The sequence below is a fragment of the Morus notabilis genome, unplaced genomic scaffold, assembly GCF_000414095.1.
Source record: "Morus notabilis unplaced genomic scaffold, ASM41409v2 Scaffold577, whole genome shotgun sequence".
NCBI classification, from domain to species: Eukaryota; Viridiplantae; Streptophyta; class Magnoliopsida; order Rosales; family Moraceae; genus Morus; species Morus notabilis.
In genome coordinates, this window is record NW_010357321.1 from 209,891 (window position 1) to 229,450 (window position 19,560).

The 19,560-nt window shown below is 37.1% G+C and overlaps 2 protein-coding genes across 2 annotated transcripts; one reads left to right on the top strand and one right to left on the bottom strand.

Annotated features, from left to right (window-relative positions):
- Positions 1-1,323: 1,323 nt before the first annotated feature.
- Positions 1,324-2,424, top strand: LOC21395614. The gene is made up of 3 exons (XM_010089642.2): positions 1,324-1,727; positions 1,831-1,959; positions 2,053-2,424. The coding sequence occupies exons 1-3, from the start codon at positions 1,398-1,400 to the stop codon at positions 2,206-2,208; spliced, it is 615 nt and encodes a 204-aa protein (XP_010087944.1). The 5' UTR covers positions 1,324-1,397; the 3' UTR covers positions 2,209-2,424.
- Positions 2,425-2,665: 241 nt separating this feature from the next.
- LOC21395617 lies at positions 2,666-19,124 on the bottom strand. The gene is made up of 9 exons (XM_010089645.2): positions 18,933-19,124; positions 18,586-18,666; positions 17,780-17,869; positions 17,383-17,549; positions 16,644-16,713; positions 3,729-3,808; positions 3,545-3,607; positions 3,224-3,300; positions 2,666-3,089 (listed from the first exon to the last, which is right to left on the bottom strand). Exons 1-9 carry the CDS (start codon positions 19,008-19,010, stop codon positions 2,989-2,991), a joined length of 807 nt encoding a protein of 268 aa, XP_010087947.2. The 5' UTR covers positions 19,011-19,124; the 3' UTR covers positions 2,666-2,988.
- Between the last annotated feature and the right edge of the window lie 436 nt (positions 19,125-19,560).

Consider the following 19,560-nt stretch of genomic DNA (forward strand, 5'->3'; position numbering starts at 1 on the left):
TGTCGGGACTGAATGTCTTATTTTATTTATGTATTCAATTATTTATTCATGCGCTCATTTATTCTAAATATTTCAAATTATATCCTACTGGGCCTTTCGCTCACGTTTTATGTTTCAAATGTTTAAAACCCCTCCCAGGAGACTCTAGGAGCGGGGCACATTAGCGGGAGTAGCTGAGTGGTGCTACGGAACGATCAAGTGAGGATTGTGTTCATCCTCTGACATAAAGTGTAAGGAATATGTAAGAATTTGTAATAAATGATTAATATTGGATTTACTAGACTGTGGTTGATATCTGTTGTAATGATTAATTACATGAGCATGTATGTACGATACTATATGTCCTGTGAGGTGGAGCCTTGTGTGTCAGAGGCTCCTGGATTATGTCGTTTATTTATATTTTAATGCAGTCAAGTGTGGGGCCCGGTTGGGAATCTGCTTTATTAATCCCTAATCGAGCTCCACGTCACCCACCCCGTTTGGGGGGGCGTGACAGTCATGCTCATCGACGGCGGATTAGAAACGTAGTGTTTTTTTTTTCCTTAATTTGGGTCTTTTCTATTATTATTATTATTATTATTATTCTTATTATTATTATTTAAAAAAATCAGTTGTAATCTTTTTCTTTTGTGAATAATTGGGTGTGATATAGTTTTTAATTGTTTTGGTGCATCTTTTTGATATGAACCATTAAATGATAATGAAAAGGTTGGTAATATTCCCTTTTATTAGAACTCATAGAACTCACTTTTCTGTTAATGATGGTCTTGACATAGATGGTGTCCCAATCTTAACGTCCCAAGCATTTTTAATTGGGTGTGATATAGTTTTTAATTGTTTTGGTGCATCTTTTTTATATGAACCATTAAATGATAATCTAGGTTGGTAATATTCCCTTTTATTAGAACTCGTAGAACTCACTTTTCTGTTAATGATGGTCTTAACATAGGTGTCCCATGCATTTTCCATCGATAGTCGAATACTACTACTTAGGTCTCGTTCACTTCGTAGATTCGAGTTTTCAATTCGAGTTGAGATGTCATATTTTGTGAGAACTTTTCACTGTAACAGAAAAAATTAAATGTGACATTTTTTAAAAATTTTTTACTGTAAAAATTTAAAATTAAAAACTTAAATCGATAAAATGAACAATACCTAAATAATTAGTTGAGTCACATGCGGAAACCTCACTTTTTGTCCTAAAAAATTGTAAAATCTGGGATTTCTTATTTAAAGCAGTGAGATCTTGATTTTCTTTTTCCCTCTATCTTTTTCCCTGGAATAATCTTGAAATTACCTTAATCATCATTTACAGCATCATCGCAAAACCTATATATTAGGCTCACTCACACCCTTTCCCCCCTCAAGCAGGTTCCTAGTCTTCTCACGCCAAAACCATGCCAAACCACATCATTCCCTTCGTCTCTCTCCTCCCTCTTCTCCTCCTTCTCGTAGTTTCCAGAAATGGCGAATTCTTCGGGTTCGCCGAGGGAGGGAAGGGAAGGATCCACATCACCGACGACCTCGACGACGTCGTGGACGACGAGGAAGACGAGTCCTGGAGGCAATGGGGTCAAAAATCGACGCCTATTTCCGACGACGACGATCTGAAGCCAACCGATCTGTCAAAGATGGCGATGTCGGAGATCCAGGCCGAGTTGGCGAAGCGCCAATCGGGACCGGCCTTCGGCTTCATCAAGCTCCGATTGGGCATCAAGCGAACTCCGGTATCCATTTTTGGTTCTTCGATAAAAAAATTCGTAACTCCTTTCCCCCCAATTTTCTTGTTCGTTGATTGTGTCGTGAATTGGAAATGAATTTTGATATCAGGATATGGTGTCGGAGATTGCTATGAAATGGACAAAGGTTCTGAAAACGGGAGGTGTTGAGGCCAAGTTCATGGGCGTTGATCTCAGCACAATCATGTTCACCATGGAAAGAGGCCGAGACGATTCAGAGGTTGTATAGTGTAATTCTGTTCTTTGCTTCAATTTGTTCTTAAAAAAAAGTTTTTTTTTTTTAATAGATTTTGATTTTTTTTTTTGGGGTCAGTTGAAGGAGTTTGTGTTTGAGCAAGAAGAGGCGTATGAGATGAAGATTGGTGATCAAGTTTTGAGAAGGCCAGGAGATCCTCCTCTGGAGGAAGTTGTGGAAAAACTCCACAAGGGGAAGGAGAAGAAGAAAGGAGTCTTGAAAGAGGAGTTGTAGCAAGTTGACTGAAATTTCACTTGACATTGATGATACAACTAATACTGAGGATTGATTGTTTACGCTTTTTATCACTCACCATTTTCTCATGTCGTTAGACTTGTAAACCTGTTCATCATGTTCTAACTGTTGTGACTTGTGAGCTGCTCTTTCAGCTTATTGCTTGATTCCACTGTCAGATCTCCATTCCTTCTGATGATGGCTATAGAATTTGAAAGGGGAAAAATAAAATTTGTTTTTAAATTGAAAAAGTCAAAGACGATTTACAAATTTGACTGTTAAAAAATGAACCCTGTTGAACGAGATATTCTTTCGTACCTTATTGTAAAAATCTGATTTTAATTTTAGAATCTTGCTGCGCACAAGTTAATCTTGTCAAATATGGGAAGTATTTCGCATAAAAATATAGTATTAGAATATCTAGTCCCCCAATACTGTGATAGAAAAAAAATGGCGGTGACAAATTTAAGTTTGGCAGTGTAATTTCATTACTACTCAAGAGTTCAGTTCCTGTTCCTCAAAAAAATTCGCCTATTTCCTTTTCTCGTGGGAGCAAATCACTCACATATAAACACTAGCTTGGCAGAGAATTTTTCTTTTTTAGTATTTATCTGTGGTTATGGTGGGAATATTTATGATAAATTCTCCCCCAACCAAAATGGAATTGAGAAAGAAGAAAACTCGATGCAAGTTCAAAGATAACCTGTGTCAAATAGGGTATAATGTTAATCTAAAAATCCGTGGACGTTTATTCTGGGAATGCCAACCGATAACGCAAAGCTATTTCAACTTCTCACTGAAGTCTGCGAGTTCAAGGATGCTTATTCGGGGAACGCCAGCTGCTTCCTCTCTCTCTTTTGGAGTATTGTACCCCCAATTTCCTGCTCAAAAGAATGCAGTTTAGCACTAAAATGTAGCATAAAGAAGCAACACCCCAGCAAAACGGAGGTAGACAAGGAGTTCGACAAAGAACATGCAAATTGACGACGAATGGAAGGAAAGGAGAAAGGAGTACCTAGATACAAATTCCAACCATCCAATTCAGGTTCTCTAATAACATTCTTTAAGGTTGCTAGTCGGTCTTCCACAAAGCTGGTCAACAAAGATCACTCATTGTCTAAGTTTTCAACAAACTTTTCTGATGAATAGCTCATTATCAAAGGTTTCGTGAGTAAACTTTTCTACTTGACAACTGAAGAGTGGATCAAATTGAAAGTAACAAACATAACAATGAATAGCATAGGTGTTGGATCCGTGGTATCAGCTCAACAAGATTGAGTTCATCATAGAATGCATTTAACAACACATTTCATTATCAAGCAGCAAAGAATCTTACTGTAGTCTCAGCCCCTGGTGTTCTGGCCTGCTTTGAAGTTGCTTCAATACTTTTACCTTGGGACTGAAAGCCATATTAAGGGAAAAAACAAAATCTTATTTAATATCCCATGGAAGCATAGGAACAACTATAAGAAAGCTGGAAAACAAAATTAATGAGTTTCTAACAGTAAATATATACTAACCCAGTTCCCAGGCCATATATCCTTTCAGTAGGCATCGTTACCCCTGCAAGTTCTCGCAGTAAAACATCGGCAAATCGGCTCTGGAGTGGGCCAAAAAATAGAAATCAGGGTCAGGTGAACAAAAAATGACCCAAGCCCATAATATACTAATTTATAAGAGGAAACTTGTCCAGGGCATATGCATTTTTTAACGGCCACAGAGCAGAGCTAATTGAACACTGTTCAAAATTTTCAAACTGCTAAATCAAAACTATTTGTTAATAATGTGACTCTGATTTATGAGTTGGTTATTAACAGGTTAAGTTTGTTATAACTAATGGGATTGCAGCCCAATTAGTTGTTGAGATAAACTTAATTATCTCAGTTAACCAATTGTGGTTAATTTTCTGACTCAAGTTAATAAGTTGGAATCTTTGTATGTTAAGAAGACTATATCTAATAAACTTCTACTTAAAGGCCAATTATTTGGATTTAAAATGGATCCTGCAAAATCCCTAGAAGATAATCTTGATGATTTTAAAATTATTACTGTGGGTCTGTCTAATATTGGTGAGAAGATTGATGACGAAAATCAAGCAATCATTCTCCTAAATTCCTTGCCCGAGTCTTTTAGTGATATGAAAACAACCATGAAATATGGTAGATATTCCTTATCCCTAGAAGATGTACTAGGAGCTTTAAGATCAAGAGATCTTGAAATGAAGTCAAATAAGAAAAATAACTCTAGCGGAGAAGGTCTTCAAGTAAGAGGCAGACCTGAAAAGAGGGACCAATCGAAGGGTAGAAATAAGTCAAGATCAAAGTCTAAGAACAAGACTACTAAAGCATGTTGGCACTGTCATCAAGAAGGCCACATTACAAGGTTCTGCCCTTCTAGAAAGAAGTCACAAGATGGTGATTTGCAGAAGACTGATTAAGCAAATGTATCAGTAGGTTTTTAAATGGCAAAAGTCTTGACTGTGTCTCAAATTGATTCCAAAGATGAGTGGATAATGGACTCAGGATGTACCTTTCACATGACTCTAAAAAGAGACTGGTTAATAGATTATAAGAGTCTTGATGAGGCTCTGTGTTCATGGGGAACAACAACTCATGTAGAGTTGCTAGTATCGGTGCTGTTGTGTTTAGAATGTGGAATGGCTCTCCCAAGAAACTCGAGAATGTTAGATTGTCACGCCCCTAAACAGGAGTTAGTGATGTGGAGGCTTGTTTAGAAATTTAAATCTGTTTAAGAAATTGATTAACAAATAACAGTGCAAAAATTTAAATTTCAAATCCAAAACATCCAGGTATTTCCAAACAAGCCCCACTAACTATGAGAAATTCAGTTGCAAGAAAAGTGGTGAAATTTCCAACCAAACCAGTTCAAAACCTCACACCTGATATCATGTCAGGAATTCCCACAGGTTTAGCATACATGAATATAACAAAAGTAAATGTTGACATCAACCATAATCTAGTAAAGGGAAAGAAAGTTCAAATCTTCACTTCTCGAAGACGGGTTCACCTCACCGATAGTAACTACTTATTCCGCACTATTTCTCGCATCGCCTGGAGAGGTTTAATACATTTGAAACAAGAAAAGTGAGCGGAAAGCCTAGTAGGATATAATTTTATAAAACATTGTAAATAAAGGTACTCACGATCCGAAGACATATACCCGGAACTGATCATCCTTTAAAAAAAAAAGGAAATACTCACGTAGTAGTAGCAAAATATCTGTATAATGAAAATATGCAGAGCCATAACACCACTGAGCAAGAAATGGATCCGTACGAGTTTCAGGTTCTGCCCCCAAGGATACGATTCTCATATCCCGATCTCTGAGGCCACCATGCGTTATATTATTCCTTAAAATATTTCATTTTAAGAAATGATACTCTTTAAAATCACATTTCTAAAATCACTGAAAAACTTAATAGCATTATTCATGCTATTTCCTTTAAAATCATTTTCTTTCAACATGTTTTGTTCTAAAACATTTTCATTAGCCAAAATCATTTAAAGGTTAATAAAGATATGGACAAGAATATCTTACCTCTCGGATGTGAAACCTGGGCTAGCCATTCGTTCTCCTAGCCTCCGTTTTCCTTAAAGGTTTAATACTTGACCTTCTCCACTAGCTTTATCACAAAAGTAATGTCTTAGGAAATATTTCTCATTCCTAAAACAAATTACGCTCAATCAAGTTTAATTATTTCCTATTAGTGTGCCTTGACTCAAATCCAAGTTTCACAAACGATTTTTATAATCAGTTTGGGGGTTCTTTAAAGATTGAAATCTAATTCATGGATTTGGTTTCCTATTTAATTTCAGCTTTAAAACAACTTTTTAAAGAAATTTCGGCAGCATGCCGATATAAATAGGAAAAAAGCCAAACCTGCAATTCAAGTTCAATTTCAAAATAAATTCTCCAGAAATTATCAAAATCAGTTTCCAATCAATTCAACAAGTCCAATAACTGAAAACCTCCAAATTTCATTCAATTCTAATAACAATTGTTCAAATCCAAACCCTAACTCAAAATTATTCAAATCTAACCAAAATTTTAAATTCTCAAATCAATAACTCAAATTCAAGTGTGGGTTTTTAAGAAATCTTTATCTCAAAGTGATTGAAGCTTGTTTTCCCTCTATTTCTCTCATTTTATTTTATTTTTTTCTTCTTCTGAGTTTGGCCAGCAAGCCAAGAGAGAGAGAGAGAGAGAAACGACCGGAGAGAGAAACGGCCGGCGTGAGAAAGAGAGAGCCCGGAGAGAGGAAGAACCGGCGTGGAAGAAAAAAGAGAGAGAGAGAGAGAGAGATGTGGTGGTGAACGTGAAACCAGAGGAGAGAGAGAGAAAAGAAAAAGAAAGAAAGAAAGAGAGAGAGAGAGGTTGCAGCCACGGGAAGGAAAAGGAAGGAAAGGAAAAAGAAGAAAAGAAAAAAAAGAAAAAGGAAAAATGAAAAAAAAAAAGAAGGAAAATGCATTAAAATTTAAGTGTATTTTCAAAAACTTTTGGGGTGAAATCATATATATTGAAAATAATTTAAAGTTTCTTGATTAATTGTAAAAATCAAATTAGGCACACTAATAACTCCCAATTTAGCATAATTAAACATGTTTAATTCTAGAGGGCGTTATAGCTCACCCCCCTTAAGAAATTTCGTCCCTGAAATTGAAACTTATCTCACGATATGAATAGATATAGATATCGTTCCTGCATCGTCGTTTCCAATTCCCACGTTACTTCCTCAACGTCATGATGTTGCCACAACACCTTCACTAACGGTATCTCACGTTGACGTAGGCTTTTCATTTTCTGGTCAAGTATCTGTATTGGCACTTTCTTGTAAGTCGTGTCATACTGGATCGACACGTCATATCATTGTACAATGGCTTCTGGATTAGGTTGATACTTCCGAAGCATAGAAACATGGAACACGTTGTGCACGTGAGACAATTCTGGAGGAAGATCAAGGCGGTAAGCAACGACACCAACCTGTTGTGTGATTTGAAACGGTCCAACGTACCGTGGTGCAAGTTTCCCCTTTACAACAAAGTGAGTAATCTCTTTGCGCGGAGAAACCCTTAACAAGACAAAATCGCCTTCTTGGAATTCTAAACGCCTCCTGTCAGCATAACTCTTCTGACGACTCTGAGCCGTTAGTAGTAGTTCCCGGATAACGGCTATCTTCTCATTATTTTCTTGGATAACATCCGGTCCAAGAGTGAGTCAATCTTCTGACTCAAGCCAACAGACTGGCGATCTGCAAGGTCTGCCATACAAGGCTTCGAATGGTGTCATTCCAATGCTAGCCTAATAACTGTTGTTGTAGGCGAACTCGGCTAAATGGAGATACTTCTTTCAATTTCCACCTAAGTCTGAAACGCAGGTACATAGCATATCCTCTAAAATATGGATGACCTTCTCAGATTGCCCATCTGTTTGAGGATGAAAGGCGGTGCTGAAGTTCAACTCCGTTCCCATGGCTTCTTGAAAGCTTTTCTAATATCTGGCGTTAAAGCGAGTGTCACGGTCCGATGTGATGGACAACGGAACTCCGTGAAGTCTGACAATGTGTTCCAGATACAACTCTATTAGAACTTTCCTGGAATACGTCGCACGAAACGGAATGAAGTGCGCGGACTTCGTCAACCTATCCACAACAACCCATATGACATCGTGCCTTTGCTCGGTCCTTGGCAATCCCATAAGCAAATCCATCGTAATGTGTTCCCACTTCCATCCCAGGACAGGAAGAGGTAATTTCCCAGCGGGTTTTTGATGTTCTGCTTTAACCTTAAGACATGTAACACATTGTGAAACATATTTATGAATGCCCCTTTTCATTCCTCTACACCAATATTGTCGTTTTAGGTCTTGATACATCTTTGTACTTCCTGGGTGGATGGCAAACCGCGACCTGTAAGCTTCATCAAGAACGGCATTCTTTATCTCGTCTACCTTAGGAACAACTAAGCGGTTCCTAAAGTATAGCGCTCCATCTTCTCGGACATTCCAATCATCTAGCCGTTCTCCGTTCTGAATTCAAATCCAGATCCCTTGAAGATGTGGGTCCTTCCATTGATTCTGTTTAATGCGCTGTACAAGTGTTGGAGCAGTAATTGAGTTGTACACCATAGCTTGATTACAGTCTTCATAATACTGAAGATCATAATTCTCAACTACCTCAGTCCTTTTCCAATCCTCTAAAGCTAGAGATGCGAGAATCCCTGAAGTTTTCCTGCTGAGAGCATCTGCTACCACATTAACTTTTCTAGGATGGTATTGAAGGGTGAAATCGTAGTCTTCCATATACTCCATCCATCTTCTTTACCTTAAGTTCAGGTCTTTTTGAGTAAATAAATACTTTAAGCTCTTGTGGTAAAAAAAGACCTGAAATTTTGCTCCATAGAGGTAGCATCTCTATATCTTGAGAGCAAAGGTCACCGCTGCTAACTCCAGATTATGCGTGGGGTAGTTCTGCTCATGTGCCTTCAGTTGACGAGATGCATAGGCCACAACACATCCATTTTGCATCAAAACACACCCTAGTCCTCGCCTTGATGCGTCTGAGTATACTTCGTATGGTTCCTCGCTATTTGGGATCGTCAGGATCGGCGCGCTAGTCAGCCTAGTCTTCAGTTCTTGGAATGCATGTTCACAGTCGACATCCCATTCAAATATGACTTCCTTTTTAGTCAACCGAGTCATCAAGGTAGTAATACTCGAGAAGTCCTTCACGAAGCGCCGATAGTATCCTGCAAGTCCTAGGAAACTCTGAATTTCAACTACATTCTTTGGCCTTTCCCATTGTAGCACTGTTTCGATCTTTAAATGATCAACTGAAATTCCTTATCCAGATATAACATGTCCAAAGAGCTTGACTTCTGTCAACCAAATCGCAATTTCTCCTTTTTCACATAAAGCTGGTGTTCACGAAGAGTCTGGAGAACGATCCTCAGATACTGCTCATGCTCCTCCCAAGTCTTCGAGTAAACCAGAATGTCGTCAATGAAGACTATTACAAACTGGTCTAAATACGGGCGGAAGACTCGATTCATCAAATCCATGAAAGCGACGGGAGCATTCATCAATCCAAAAGGCATTACTAGGAACTCAAAATGCCCATAGCGAGTTCTGAAAGCTGTTTTTGGAATATCCTTTTTTCTAATTTTCAACTAATGATATCCGGATCTCAAGTCGAACTTAGAGTAATACCGTGATCCTCCCAACTAATCGAACAACTCATCGATTCTCAGCAATTGGTACTTATTCTTCACGGTAACTCTATTCAATTGTCGGTAGTCGATACACAATCGAAGGGATCCGTCATGCTTCATCGTAAACAAGGCAGGTGTACCCCACGGGGAAGTGTTGTTCCTAATAAATTTCTTTTCTACTAACTCACTGAGTTGCTTCTTTAGCTCTTTCATCTCCGCGGGCGCTATTCGGTACAGAGCGATAGAAATCGGAGCCGTCTCCAGAAGTAAATCGATGCAAAACTCAATTTCTCGGTCGGGTGGTAAACCAGCCAACTTATCAGGAAATACATCCGCGTACTCATCGACTACGAGGACCTCAACATTCTCCCCGGCGATGCCGGATTCACCCTCTAATGTGAAAAGAAAGGAGAAATAAGCTAAGTTCCGCCGTCCTCCAACACTATGCTTTAGTAGTCGTTTTTCGGGGTTTTTTCTGGGTGTTGTTTTTGGGAGTTTAATTTTAGGGGTTTTTTTAGGTGTTTTTTTTTTTTTTGGTTTACTTTAACCCTCGGGCTCTTAACATGTTATGTTGTTGCACTAATAACATATCTTGCTATTACTTTAAAGATTCGGATGTGACGCCTCCCGCCCTAGCGGCAGGTCGCCAACCTTAAACTTTCATAATTTGGTGAGGATACCTTAGAACCCTGTGATGGATTAATATAATTTTAATTAACGTTTGGAAGTTTGTGGTATAACGCTAAGTTTGTGTAAACTGTCAGAATTTATGTTGTTATAGTAAGTTTAAAAAAAAAGAATGCTACAGCATTTCCTACAGCATTTTAAAAAGGATGCTACAACATTTCTTACAGCATTTAAAAAAAATACTGCAGTTTTCTAAATTACGCCCTTAAGGTCTCTTTTAAACTTGGGGCACTTCATGTGCTCAGACTCAATCAGGGAAGAAGCAAAGCGAGACAACTCATTAAACTTGGCTTCGTATTCCCTTACTGACATGTCCCCTTGTTGTAGGCCCATAAATTCTATGGCCTTCTCATCTCGGTAGCTCTAAGGAAAGAACTGCTCATTAAAGAGTGCTTCAAATTGTTCCCAGGCCATTTCCCCAACATCATGCATTTGCCGAATCCGCTTCTACCAAGCACCAGCCGGACCTTCGAACTTAAATGTTGCAAATTCCACCCAGTATTCCTCTGGTACTCCCATGGTATTCAGGTGTTTGGACACCGATTCAAACCAGTATTCGGCCTCCTAGGGTCCACCCACACTAGTAAATGCGGGAATTGAGCTACGCCTAAACTCATGAAAGTAGCTCTGTTTTCTGTTCTCCGTAGGACGTTCATTTTGAGCTCTGGTAGCCATTCCTTGGAAGGCTGCGTACATTGCTTCCATAAACTGCTCGTTCGGCATTGCCGGCGGGTTAGCATTCCTACGGCGCGGCGGCATTCTCATAATTGAAAAGAAAACTAGACCATTTTAGTGGTTTCCTGATGTCATTCATGTATGCATAATTTCAAACCCTAAGGTTCTAAACTTAGGACTCTGATACTAAGTCTTGTCACGCCCCCAAATAGGGGTTAGTAACGTGAATGCTTGTTTAGAAATTTAAACCTGTTTAAGAAAGAGATTAACAAATAACAGTGCAAAAATTTAAATTTCAAATCCAAAACATATAAGTATTTCCAAACAAGCCCCACTAATTATGAGATTCAATTGCAAGAAAAGTGGTGGAATTTTCAACCAAACCAGTTCAAAACCTCGCTCGTAGTATCATGTCAGGAATTCTCCTAGGTTTAGCATACATGAATATAAACAAAAGTAAATGTTGACATCAACCACAGTAGTACTATTTGAGTTTACAATCCATAGTTTAATACATGCCTTGAGATAAAGGGAAAGAAAGTTCAAATCTTCACTTCTCGAAGACGGGTTCACCTCACCGGAAGTAACTACTTATTCCGCACTACTTCTCGCGTCGCCTGGAGGGGTTTAATACATTTTATAAAACATTGTAAATAAAGGTACTCACGGTTCGAAGACACACCCAGAACCGATCATCCATTTTAGAAAAAAAAAAAAAGAAATACTCACGTAGTAGCAAAATATCTGTATAATGAAAGTCATAACACCGCTGAGCAAGAAGTGAATCCGTATGGGTTTCGGGTCCTGCCCCCAAGAATACGATTCCCATATCCCGATCTCTGAGGCCACCATGCGTTATATCATTCCTTAAAATATTTCATTTTAAGAAATGATACTCTTTAAAATCTCATTTCCAAAATCATTGGAAAACTTAATAGCATTATTCATGCTATTTCTTTTAAAATCATATTCTTTCAACATGTTTTATTCTAAAACATTTTCATTCGCCAAAATCATTTAAAGGCTAACAAGAATATGGACAAAAATATCCTACCTCTCAGATGTCAAACCTGGGCTAGCCTTTCGTTCTCCTAGCCTCCGCTTTCCTTAAAACTTTAATACTTGACATTCTCCACTAGCTTTATCACAAAAGCAATGTCTTAGGATATATTCTCATTCCTAAAACGAATTAAGCTCAATCATGTTTAATTGTTTCCTATTAGTGTACCTTGACTCAAATCCAAGTTTCATAAACGATTTTTATAATCAGTTTGGGGGATCTTTAAAGATTGAAATCCAATTCATGGATTTGGTTTCCTATTTAATTTCAGCTTAAAAATAACTTTTTAAAGAAATTTCAGCAGCATGCCTACATAAATAGGAAAAATGTCAAACTTGCAATTCAAGTTCAATTTCAAAATAAATTCTCCAGAAATCATCAAAACCAGTTTCCAATCAATTCAACAAGTTGAATAACTGAAAACCCCCAAATTTCATTCAATTCTAACAACAATTGTTCAAATCCAAACCCTAACTCAAAATTATTCAAATCTAACCAAAATTTTAAATTCTCAAATTAATAACTCAAATTCAAGTGTGGATTTTCAAGAAATTTTTACCTCAAAGTGATTGAAGCTCGTTTTCCCTCTATTTCTCTCATTTTCATTTTTTTCTTCTTCTAAGTTCGGCCAGCAAGCCAAGAGAGAGAGAGAGAGAAACAACCGGAGAGAGAAACGGCCGGCGTGAAAGAGAGAGCCCGGAGAGAGGAAGAACTGGCGTGGAAGAAAAAAGAGAGAGAGATGCAGTGGTGAATGTGAAACTAGAGGAGAGAGAGAGAAAAGAAAAAGAAAGAAAGAAAGAGAGAGGGAGGGGTTGCAACCACGGGAAGGAAAAGGAAGGAAAGGTAAAAGAAGAAAAGAAAAAAAAGAAAAAAGAAAAAAGAAAGAGGGAAAAATGAAAAAAAATGCATTAAAATTTAAGTGTATTTTCAAAAAATTTTGGAGTGAAATCATAAATATTGAAAATAATTTAAAGTTCCTTGATTAATTGTGAAAATCAAATTAGGCATACTAATAACTCACAATTTAGCATAATTAAACATGTTTAATTCTAGATGGCGTTACATAGATATGTTCCCGAGTTGAGAAGGAATCTTGTATCTCTTAGTGTCTTGGATTCATCCGGGTGTACACCTACAAATCTGAAAAGGGAAATTTGAGAGTTCTAAAAGGTTCACTAGTGGTACTCAAAGGCAAACTACAACATGGTCTCTATGTACTGCAAGGGACAGTAGTGACACATACTGCAGCAACTGCCATTAAAGAGTCATATGAGACTCTTATTTGGCACAAGAGGCTTGGACATATTGGCATGAAGAGACTGACAGAATTGGGCAAGCAAGGAGTCATTGATCCAAAGAGAATAAGTTCCCTTGACATATGTGAAGCCTGCATCTTTGGAAAATCACACACGTTGAAGTTCTCTCATGCAACATATAAGGCAAAGGAAGTTCTAGAGTATGTACACTCAGATTTGTGGGGATCCTCAAAGGTACCTTTCTCACTTTCTAATTCTCAATATTTTATCTCTTTTATTGATGATTTCTCTAAGAAAGTTTGGACATTTTTTAAAAACTAAAGATCAAACTTTTGAGAAATTTAAAGAATGGAAACAATTGGTTGAACTCCAAACAGGTAAGAGAATTAGGAAATTTAGAACAGATAATGGTCTTGAATATTGTAAAGAGCCTTTTACTAGTTTTTGCATCCAAAATAGGATAGATAGACACTGGACTTGTATAGAAACCCCTCAGCAAAATGGCATTGCTGAGAGGATGAATAGAACCCTGTTAAACAAGGTTAGATGCATGTTGCATGAATCAGGTTTAGGTACGAAATTTTGGGCTAAAGCTACTTCTACTGCATGTTACTTAGTAAACCGATCACCAACATCATCTATAGGTTTTAAAACCCCTGATCATGTATGGACAAGTAGACCACCTAATATTGATCACCTTAAACCTTTTGGGTGCATTGCTTATATGCACAAGAATCAAGGGTAACTTAATCCTAGAGCAAAAAAGGCTATGTTCATAGGATATCCACGTGGGGTTAAAGGTTTCAAATTATGGATTATAGATGATAAGAAATGTGTTATATCTAGGGATGTAATTTTTAATGAAACTGTTTTTTTGTAAAACTGACCATGATAACCAGTTCTCTGAGCAATCAGATGAGCAACTTGTAATGTTCACCTTTGAGTTAGGATATCCAAATCTTCAAACCACTACAGCTCAAAGAGGAGATGTTGATCAAGGTGGAGAAAATGGAGAGAATGGTGATCAACAACAACATTTTGAAGAAAATGATGCTGCTACTAGTGCTACTGGTGTTGAAACCGAAACCACTGATGTTATCATCAATGGTGATCAAAATGACCAACTTGATGAAGAAGATGCAGCATTAGAGGATACTAACAACCTCTCAAACTACATTCTTTCCAGAGATAGGCCACGAAGAGAAATCAAGCCACCAACACGTTTTGCTCATGCTGATATAGTTTTCTCAGGTCCTCAATATTGGTGACACAATAGAACTGGAGGAGCCCACCAGTTTTGAAGAAGCATGCAATAGTAAGTTCAAAGAACATTGGCTGCAAGCAATAAGGGAGGAAATGGAGTCTCTCATGAAGAACAAGACTTAGATTCTTGTTAAGAAGCCAGAAAATAAAAGAATAGTTCACTGCAGATGGATTTTTAGAAGAAAACCAGGAATTCCAGGTGTTGAACTAGCAAGATTCAAAGCTCGGGTTGTAGCAAAAGGTTACCCTCAAGTTGAAGGAGTGGACTATCATGAAGTTTTCTCTCCTGTCATCAAGCACTCCTCAATCAGGTTATTGTTGTCCTTAGTTGCTATGAAAAATCTTGAGCTACAGCAACTTGATGTTAAGACTACTTTCCTGCATGGGAATCTTGAGGAGCAGATCTTCATGGAACAGCCTAAAGGTTTTATAAAGAAAGGGACTGAACAGTTGGTGTGTCTCTTGAAAAAGTCCTTGTATGGACTAAACAATCTCCAAGGCAATGGTATAGGAGATTTGACACCTTTAGAAAAGGGATACAAGTGATCCAAGTTTGATCATTGTGTTTATCTCAAAGAACTGAAAAACAAGATGTTCATCTATTTGTTAATCTACGTGGATGACATGCTCATTGCTTGTCAAGACAAGGAAGTGATCAACAAGCTTAAGAGTACTCTCAAAAGAGAATTTGAGATGATAGACTTAGGGGAGGCAAGAAGAATATTGGGGATGGACATCAAGATAGATAGGAATAAAGGGTATCTCTCACTGTCCCAATCTGGATACATAAAGAAAGTCCTAGAGCTGTTTGGTATGAGTGAAGTTAAAGCAGCCTCAATTCCAATTCCTGTCCACATTAAGCTCAAGTCAGTAAAAGGTGAACTGCCTGAAGATGAAGCTACCTACATGAAGTACATCCCTTACTCAAATGTGGTAGGAAGCTTGATGTATGCAATGATTGGCACTCGTCCAAATATTGCATATGGAGTCTGCCTTGTGAGTAGGTTTATGAGTAACCCTTCAAAGGAGCATTGGAATGCTGTAAAGTGTATTCTCAGATACTTGAAAGCATCTGCAGAAGTCAGACTTGTGTACAAATCACAGGATGAAGGTGGAGCTTTGATTGAAGGATATTGTGAGTCAGATTATGCAGCTGATTTAGATAAAAGGAGATCTGTCTCAGGATACATGTTCACAGTTGGAGACAATGTGATAAGCTGGAAATCAAATCTACAACACATTGTGGCATTGTCTACTACAGAGGCAGAATATGTTACTCTTACAGAAGCATTCAAGGAGGCAATATGGCTGCAAGGAATCACAGAGGAACTTGGAATCGAGGATGAGTCTGCTATTGTACACTGTGACTCACAAAGTGCTATACATCTCTCTAAGAATCATGTGTTTCATGAAAGAACAAAACACATAGATGTGAGATTACACTTTGTGAGAGACATTATAGCTCAAGAAAGGATTAAAGTAGAAAATATTTCTACTTTGAAAAATCCTGCTGATATGCTCACTAAAGCAATTCCTGTTGGTAAGTTTGAGCAAGCTTTAAGCTTGCTCAATGTGCTACCAACATGATGAGTTTTAGTAAGTGCAGAGGTCTAGTCTCAATTCACTATAAATTTGAGTCAAGGGGGAGTTTGTTAATAATGTGACTCTGATTTATGAGTTGGTTATTAACAGGTTAAGTTTGTTATAACTACTGGGACTGTAGCCCAAGTAGTTGTTGAGATAAACTTAATTATCTTAGTTAACCAATTGTGATTAATTTCCTGACTCAGGTTAATATTTTACATGTAGTATAAAAAATAGAAACTGTAGAAAGTAAGTCAACAAGTCTTTTATTTCTGTTTTATGCTTTCTCTTTCTAGAACAGAGTTTGTATTTCTCGGTGAGTGCTAGAGAGAGAAACTGTGAGAATTTCTGGGTAAGCTTGGGATATTGAAACTTGTAATCAAGAGATTCATCAAGAGTGAGAGCTGTGAGTTTGTAATCTGTTTTCTGCATAATAGTGGATTGGACTGGAGGTTTTTCCAACCTCTGCCCTTGGATGTAGGATTTCCCAGAAACCCGAACCAAGTAATTCTTGTGTTGTTCTTCTTCTTCTTCTACTTCTTTTCTGTGTATGATTCTTGGAAGACATTGGCCTTAGAACAACACTATTTATAGTCTTCTTTATAAATTTAGTTTGTCGTTTTCAAGTTTCAACATGTACCAATAATTGCACTAAATAAAACTTGTTATCGATTGTAATTACACCTGTTTTGTGGTGACAATATATATACTTGAACTAGAAAACTTTAGAGCATCGGCAACACCTGGATAGAACCTGCAATGTATGCATTATCTGATGTAAAAATGAAAATACTAAATAAAAAGTAAGATGTTCAATAAGCTTGGACTACAATATCACATCAAAACAAGTTCACTGCTGATAATATAGTAACACTTCCGATCAACAAATCATTGTAAGCATCAATTTTATATAGAGAAGCCACAAGGTAGCTTGATCAATAGAGAAGGCAATGGGAAATACTTCAAGTATTTACATAATCTGGACCAAACACATAATAATAAAGAATGAACTGTTGGTTCATGAAACCTAGAGAGACAACATGAAAAGTTTTTCTTAAGAGATTAAAATGATGCATAATTGTTTATTCATGATGTGAAACCAGGTAAAAAAAACCGAGTTCAGTAAGCTTCCTAAATGGAAGATTCTAAAGTAATGCAATGTACTTAAAACTATCTAGATCCAAGACGAGTCTTAACAGACTAGTTACCTGTTAAAGTTTTAACACATATTTTTCTAACTACGGGTAGATTTATCCACGTGTATGCAAAACTTCTGAAATGGCTAGTAGATTTTATCAGTGTGTATTTTCAGTGACAACTGGTACGAGAGACCTTAAATCAAACGACAAAAGATAATATTACGTTTTTTTTTTTTTTTTCTCATGATATGTTCATTAAGAAATACATACGGCATATTGAATACCTATTTGCACCAATCCAAGATGCTAAGTCCTTCTCCATCCATTCATCTCTCACCTTTCCAAAAAGGTCTATAAGTTCTTCTCTTTGCTCACCCCATTCTTCCATGATGATTGGCTTCAACTTTAACCAGTTGTCCAATATCCTCTCCACAGTGAGCCCTTCCGAAACCTAGCACATTGAACTATGATCATCCAGTGCAATCTACTTTTTCAAAAAGTGACTGAAAATTTGAAATATTCCCAATTGATGGTGTTCGATTCGAAGCAATAATTTAATGCCATGACTTTAACTAATTCTTTTCAAACAGATCAAATGACGCATGTGTGCGTGTGTGCCCGAGTGTGTGTGTGTGTGCGCGCGCGCGCGCATGTGTGTGCGTGCGTGTCTAATATACTTACTGAGGATTTCCGAATTGAAGGTAATCTCATCTCCAGCAACAACCTCACAAGTAAGAGATTTTCATATCCAGTTTCCACCACAGGTCGCACCTGCCACATCAGGGTCATTAATCAGATATAAAGACAGACATTTCAAGATCCCTTTTCTCCACAGGAGAAATTGCCTCCATTTTTCGACTTGAAGTACACTTTTTTTTTCTTCTGAAACTTCGAAGTACATGTTTTCAACATACTAGAAAACAATTATTTGTTTTTGAGAACATCTATATCAATATTAGAAAATGGACAACTACTATGGCCTCTGTAGCATTTTGGACAAGTTTTCCCTATTTCTTGAGGTGTGTCAGTTGGAAATGGTTTTCAAATTGCATGTGGTTCCAATTTTCACTGAAAATGGAAATAAAAAAGAAAATTTTCTTTTATATTTAGTTGAAGAATGAGAAAACACCCTAAAGCCGTTTTTCCTTATTCGTTGTCATTTTCTAGGACTTATATACTCAACATATACTTGCAAAAACGTAACCAAACACATTTTCACTTTTCACGTATGCCAAAAACAATCTCTCTAGACAAACAACCTACCTCAATCTCAGCAAAGATTCCAACAACATTTCCAAAAATTCACATTTTCATTTTCACACTCATTACAAAACCAGTATCAGAAATATTAGGTCTTCAAAACCAAATTGCTCTTTTTTTTGGCTAATGGAGTTCCAATTCACTCTATTAGTAAGACAACGATGTAAGAGAATTAGATAAATTATTGAAAAGTCCAATCAAATTTCATTAGTTTTGCAAGAGCTTACAATGTGCATCTGATCAACAATCCAATCCACCACAGTCGAATCCACATCGTCGAATAGATTCGGCCACCTCACTTTAGCAGCCTACAATAATCCATTATCATCAACGAATTAGGCACATACACAAACAATTGAGTATAAACCCTAAACCTCCGTTCTGTTTCCAAGACGTGATAAATAAATCAACTTCCCAAAAGATCTTAATCAAATTTGAAAGAAAAACAAAAGAGCAAGAGCAAAAACATAGCATTAAGACCATATTTTAAGTTCCAAAATTTCGTTTTCCTTCACATTCTCTGTCCATTTTCGTTTTCTCGGGAAACAATCAATCAGATAGAAAGAGAAGGAACCTTGACAGCAGAAAGAGAGCTCTCTCCGCAGCTGTCGCAGAGCACTCCATCGAAGTCCAAAGCGTACAAATCCGCCATTTCTTCTCGCTCTTGTCTCTCACACAATTACGTTCTTCCTTTCACATTTATATGTCTTTTTTCTCTTTTTTCTCTTTTTTTTCTTTCTTTCTTTTTTCTTTTTTTATGATAATATCAACGTTACCCGCCACTGATTTAACAATAACTGGATTTTGAGATACATATGTTTCAGCAAACAAAAACCCGCCACGTATTAGATTCCATTTTAACCTAATCTAATCTAACAATACATAAAAAATAAATAAATAAATAAATAATAAAAAAAGCTCTTGTAACATAAATATTTACTTAGGTTGGCACGTGAAGCGTTCTTCTACTCTCTTTTTTTTTCTTTTTTTTTAGAAGTTTTTACGGTGAGATCCTTAAAAAAAATTTACCGGTAGAATATTTTATTTTTATCATTTGATTAAGTTTTTAACGGTTAAATCTGTGCAGTTCCGTATTAAAAATTTATAATGCGCCATGAAAAACTGTTTTTTTACAGATATGACCATTGAAAAACGTCTTTTCATTTTTTGAGGCCATTTTTTGCTGATATGCTTAGAAAAAT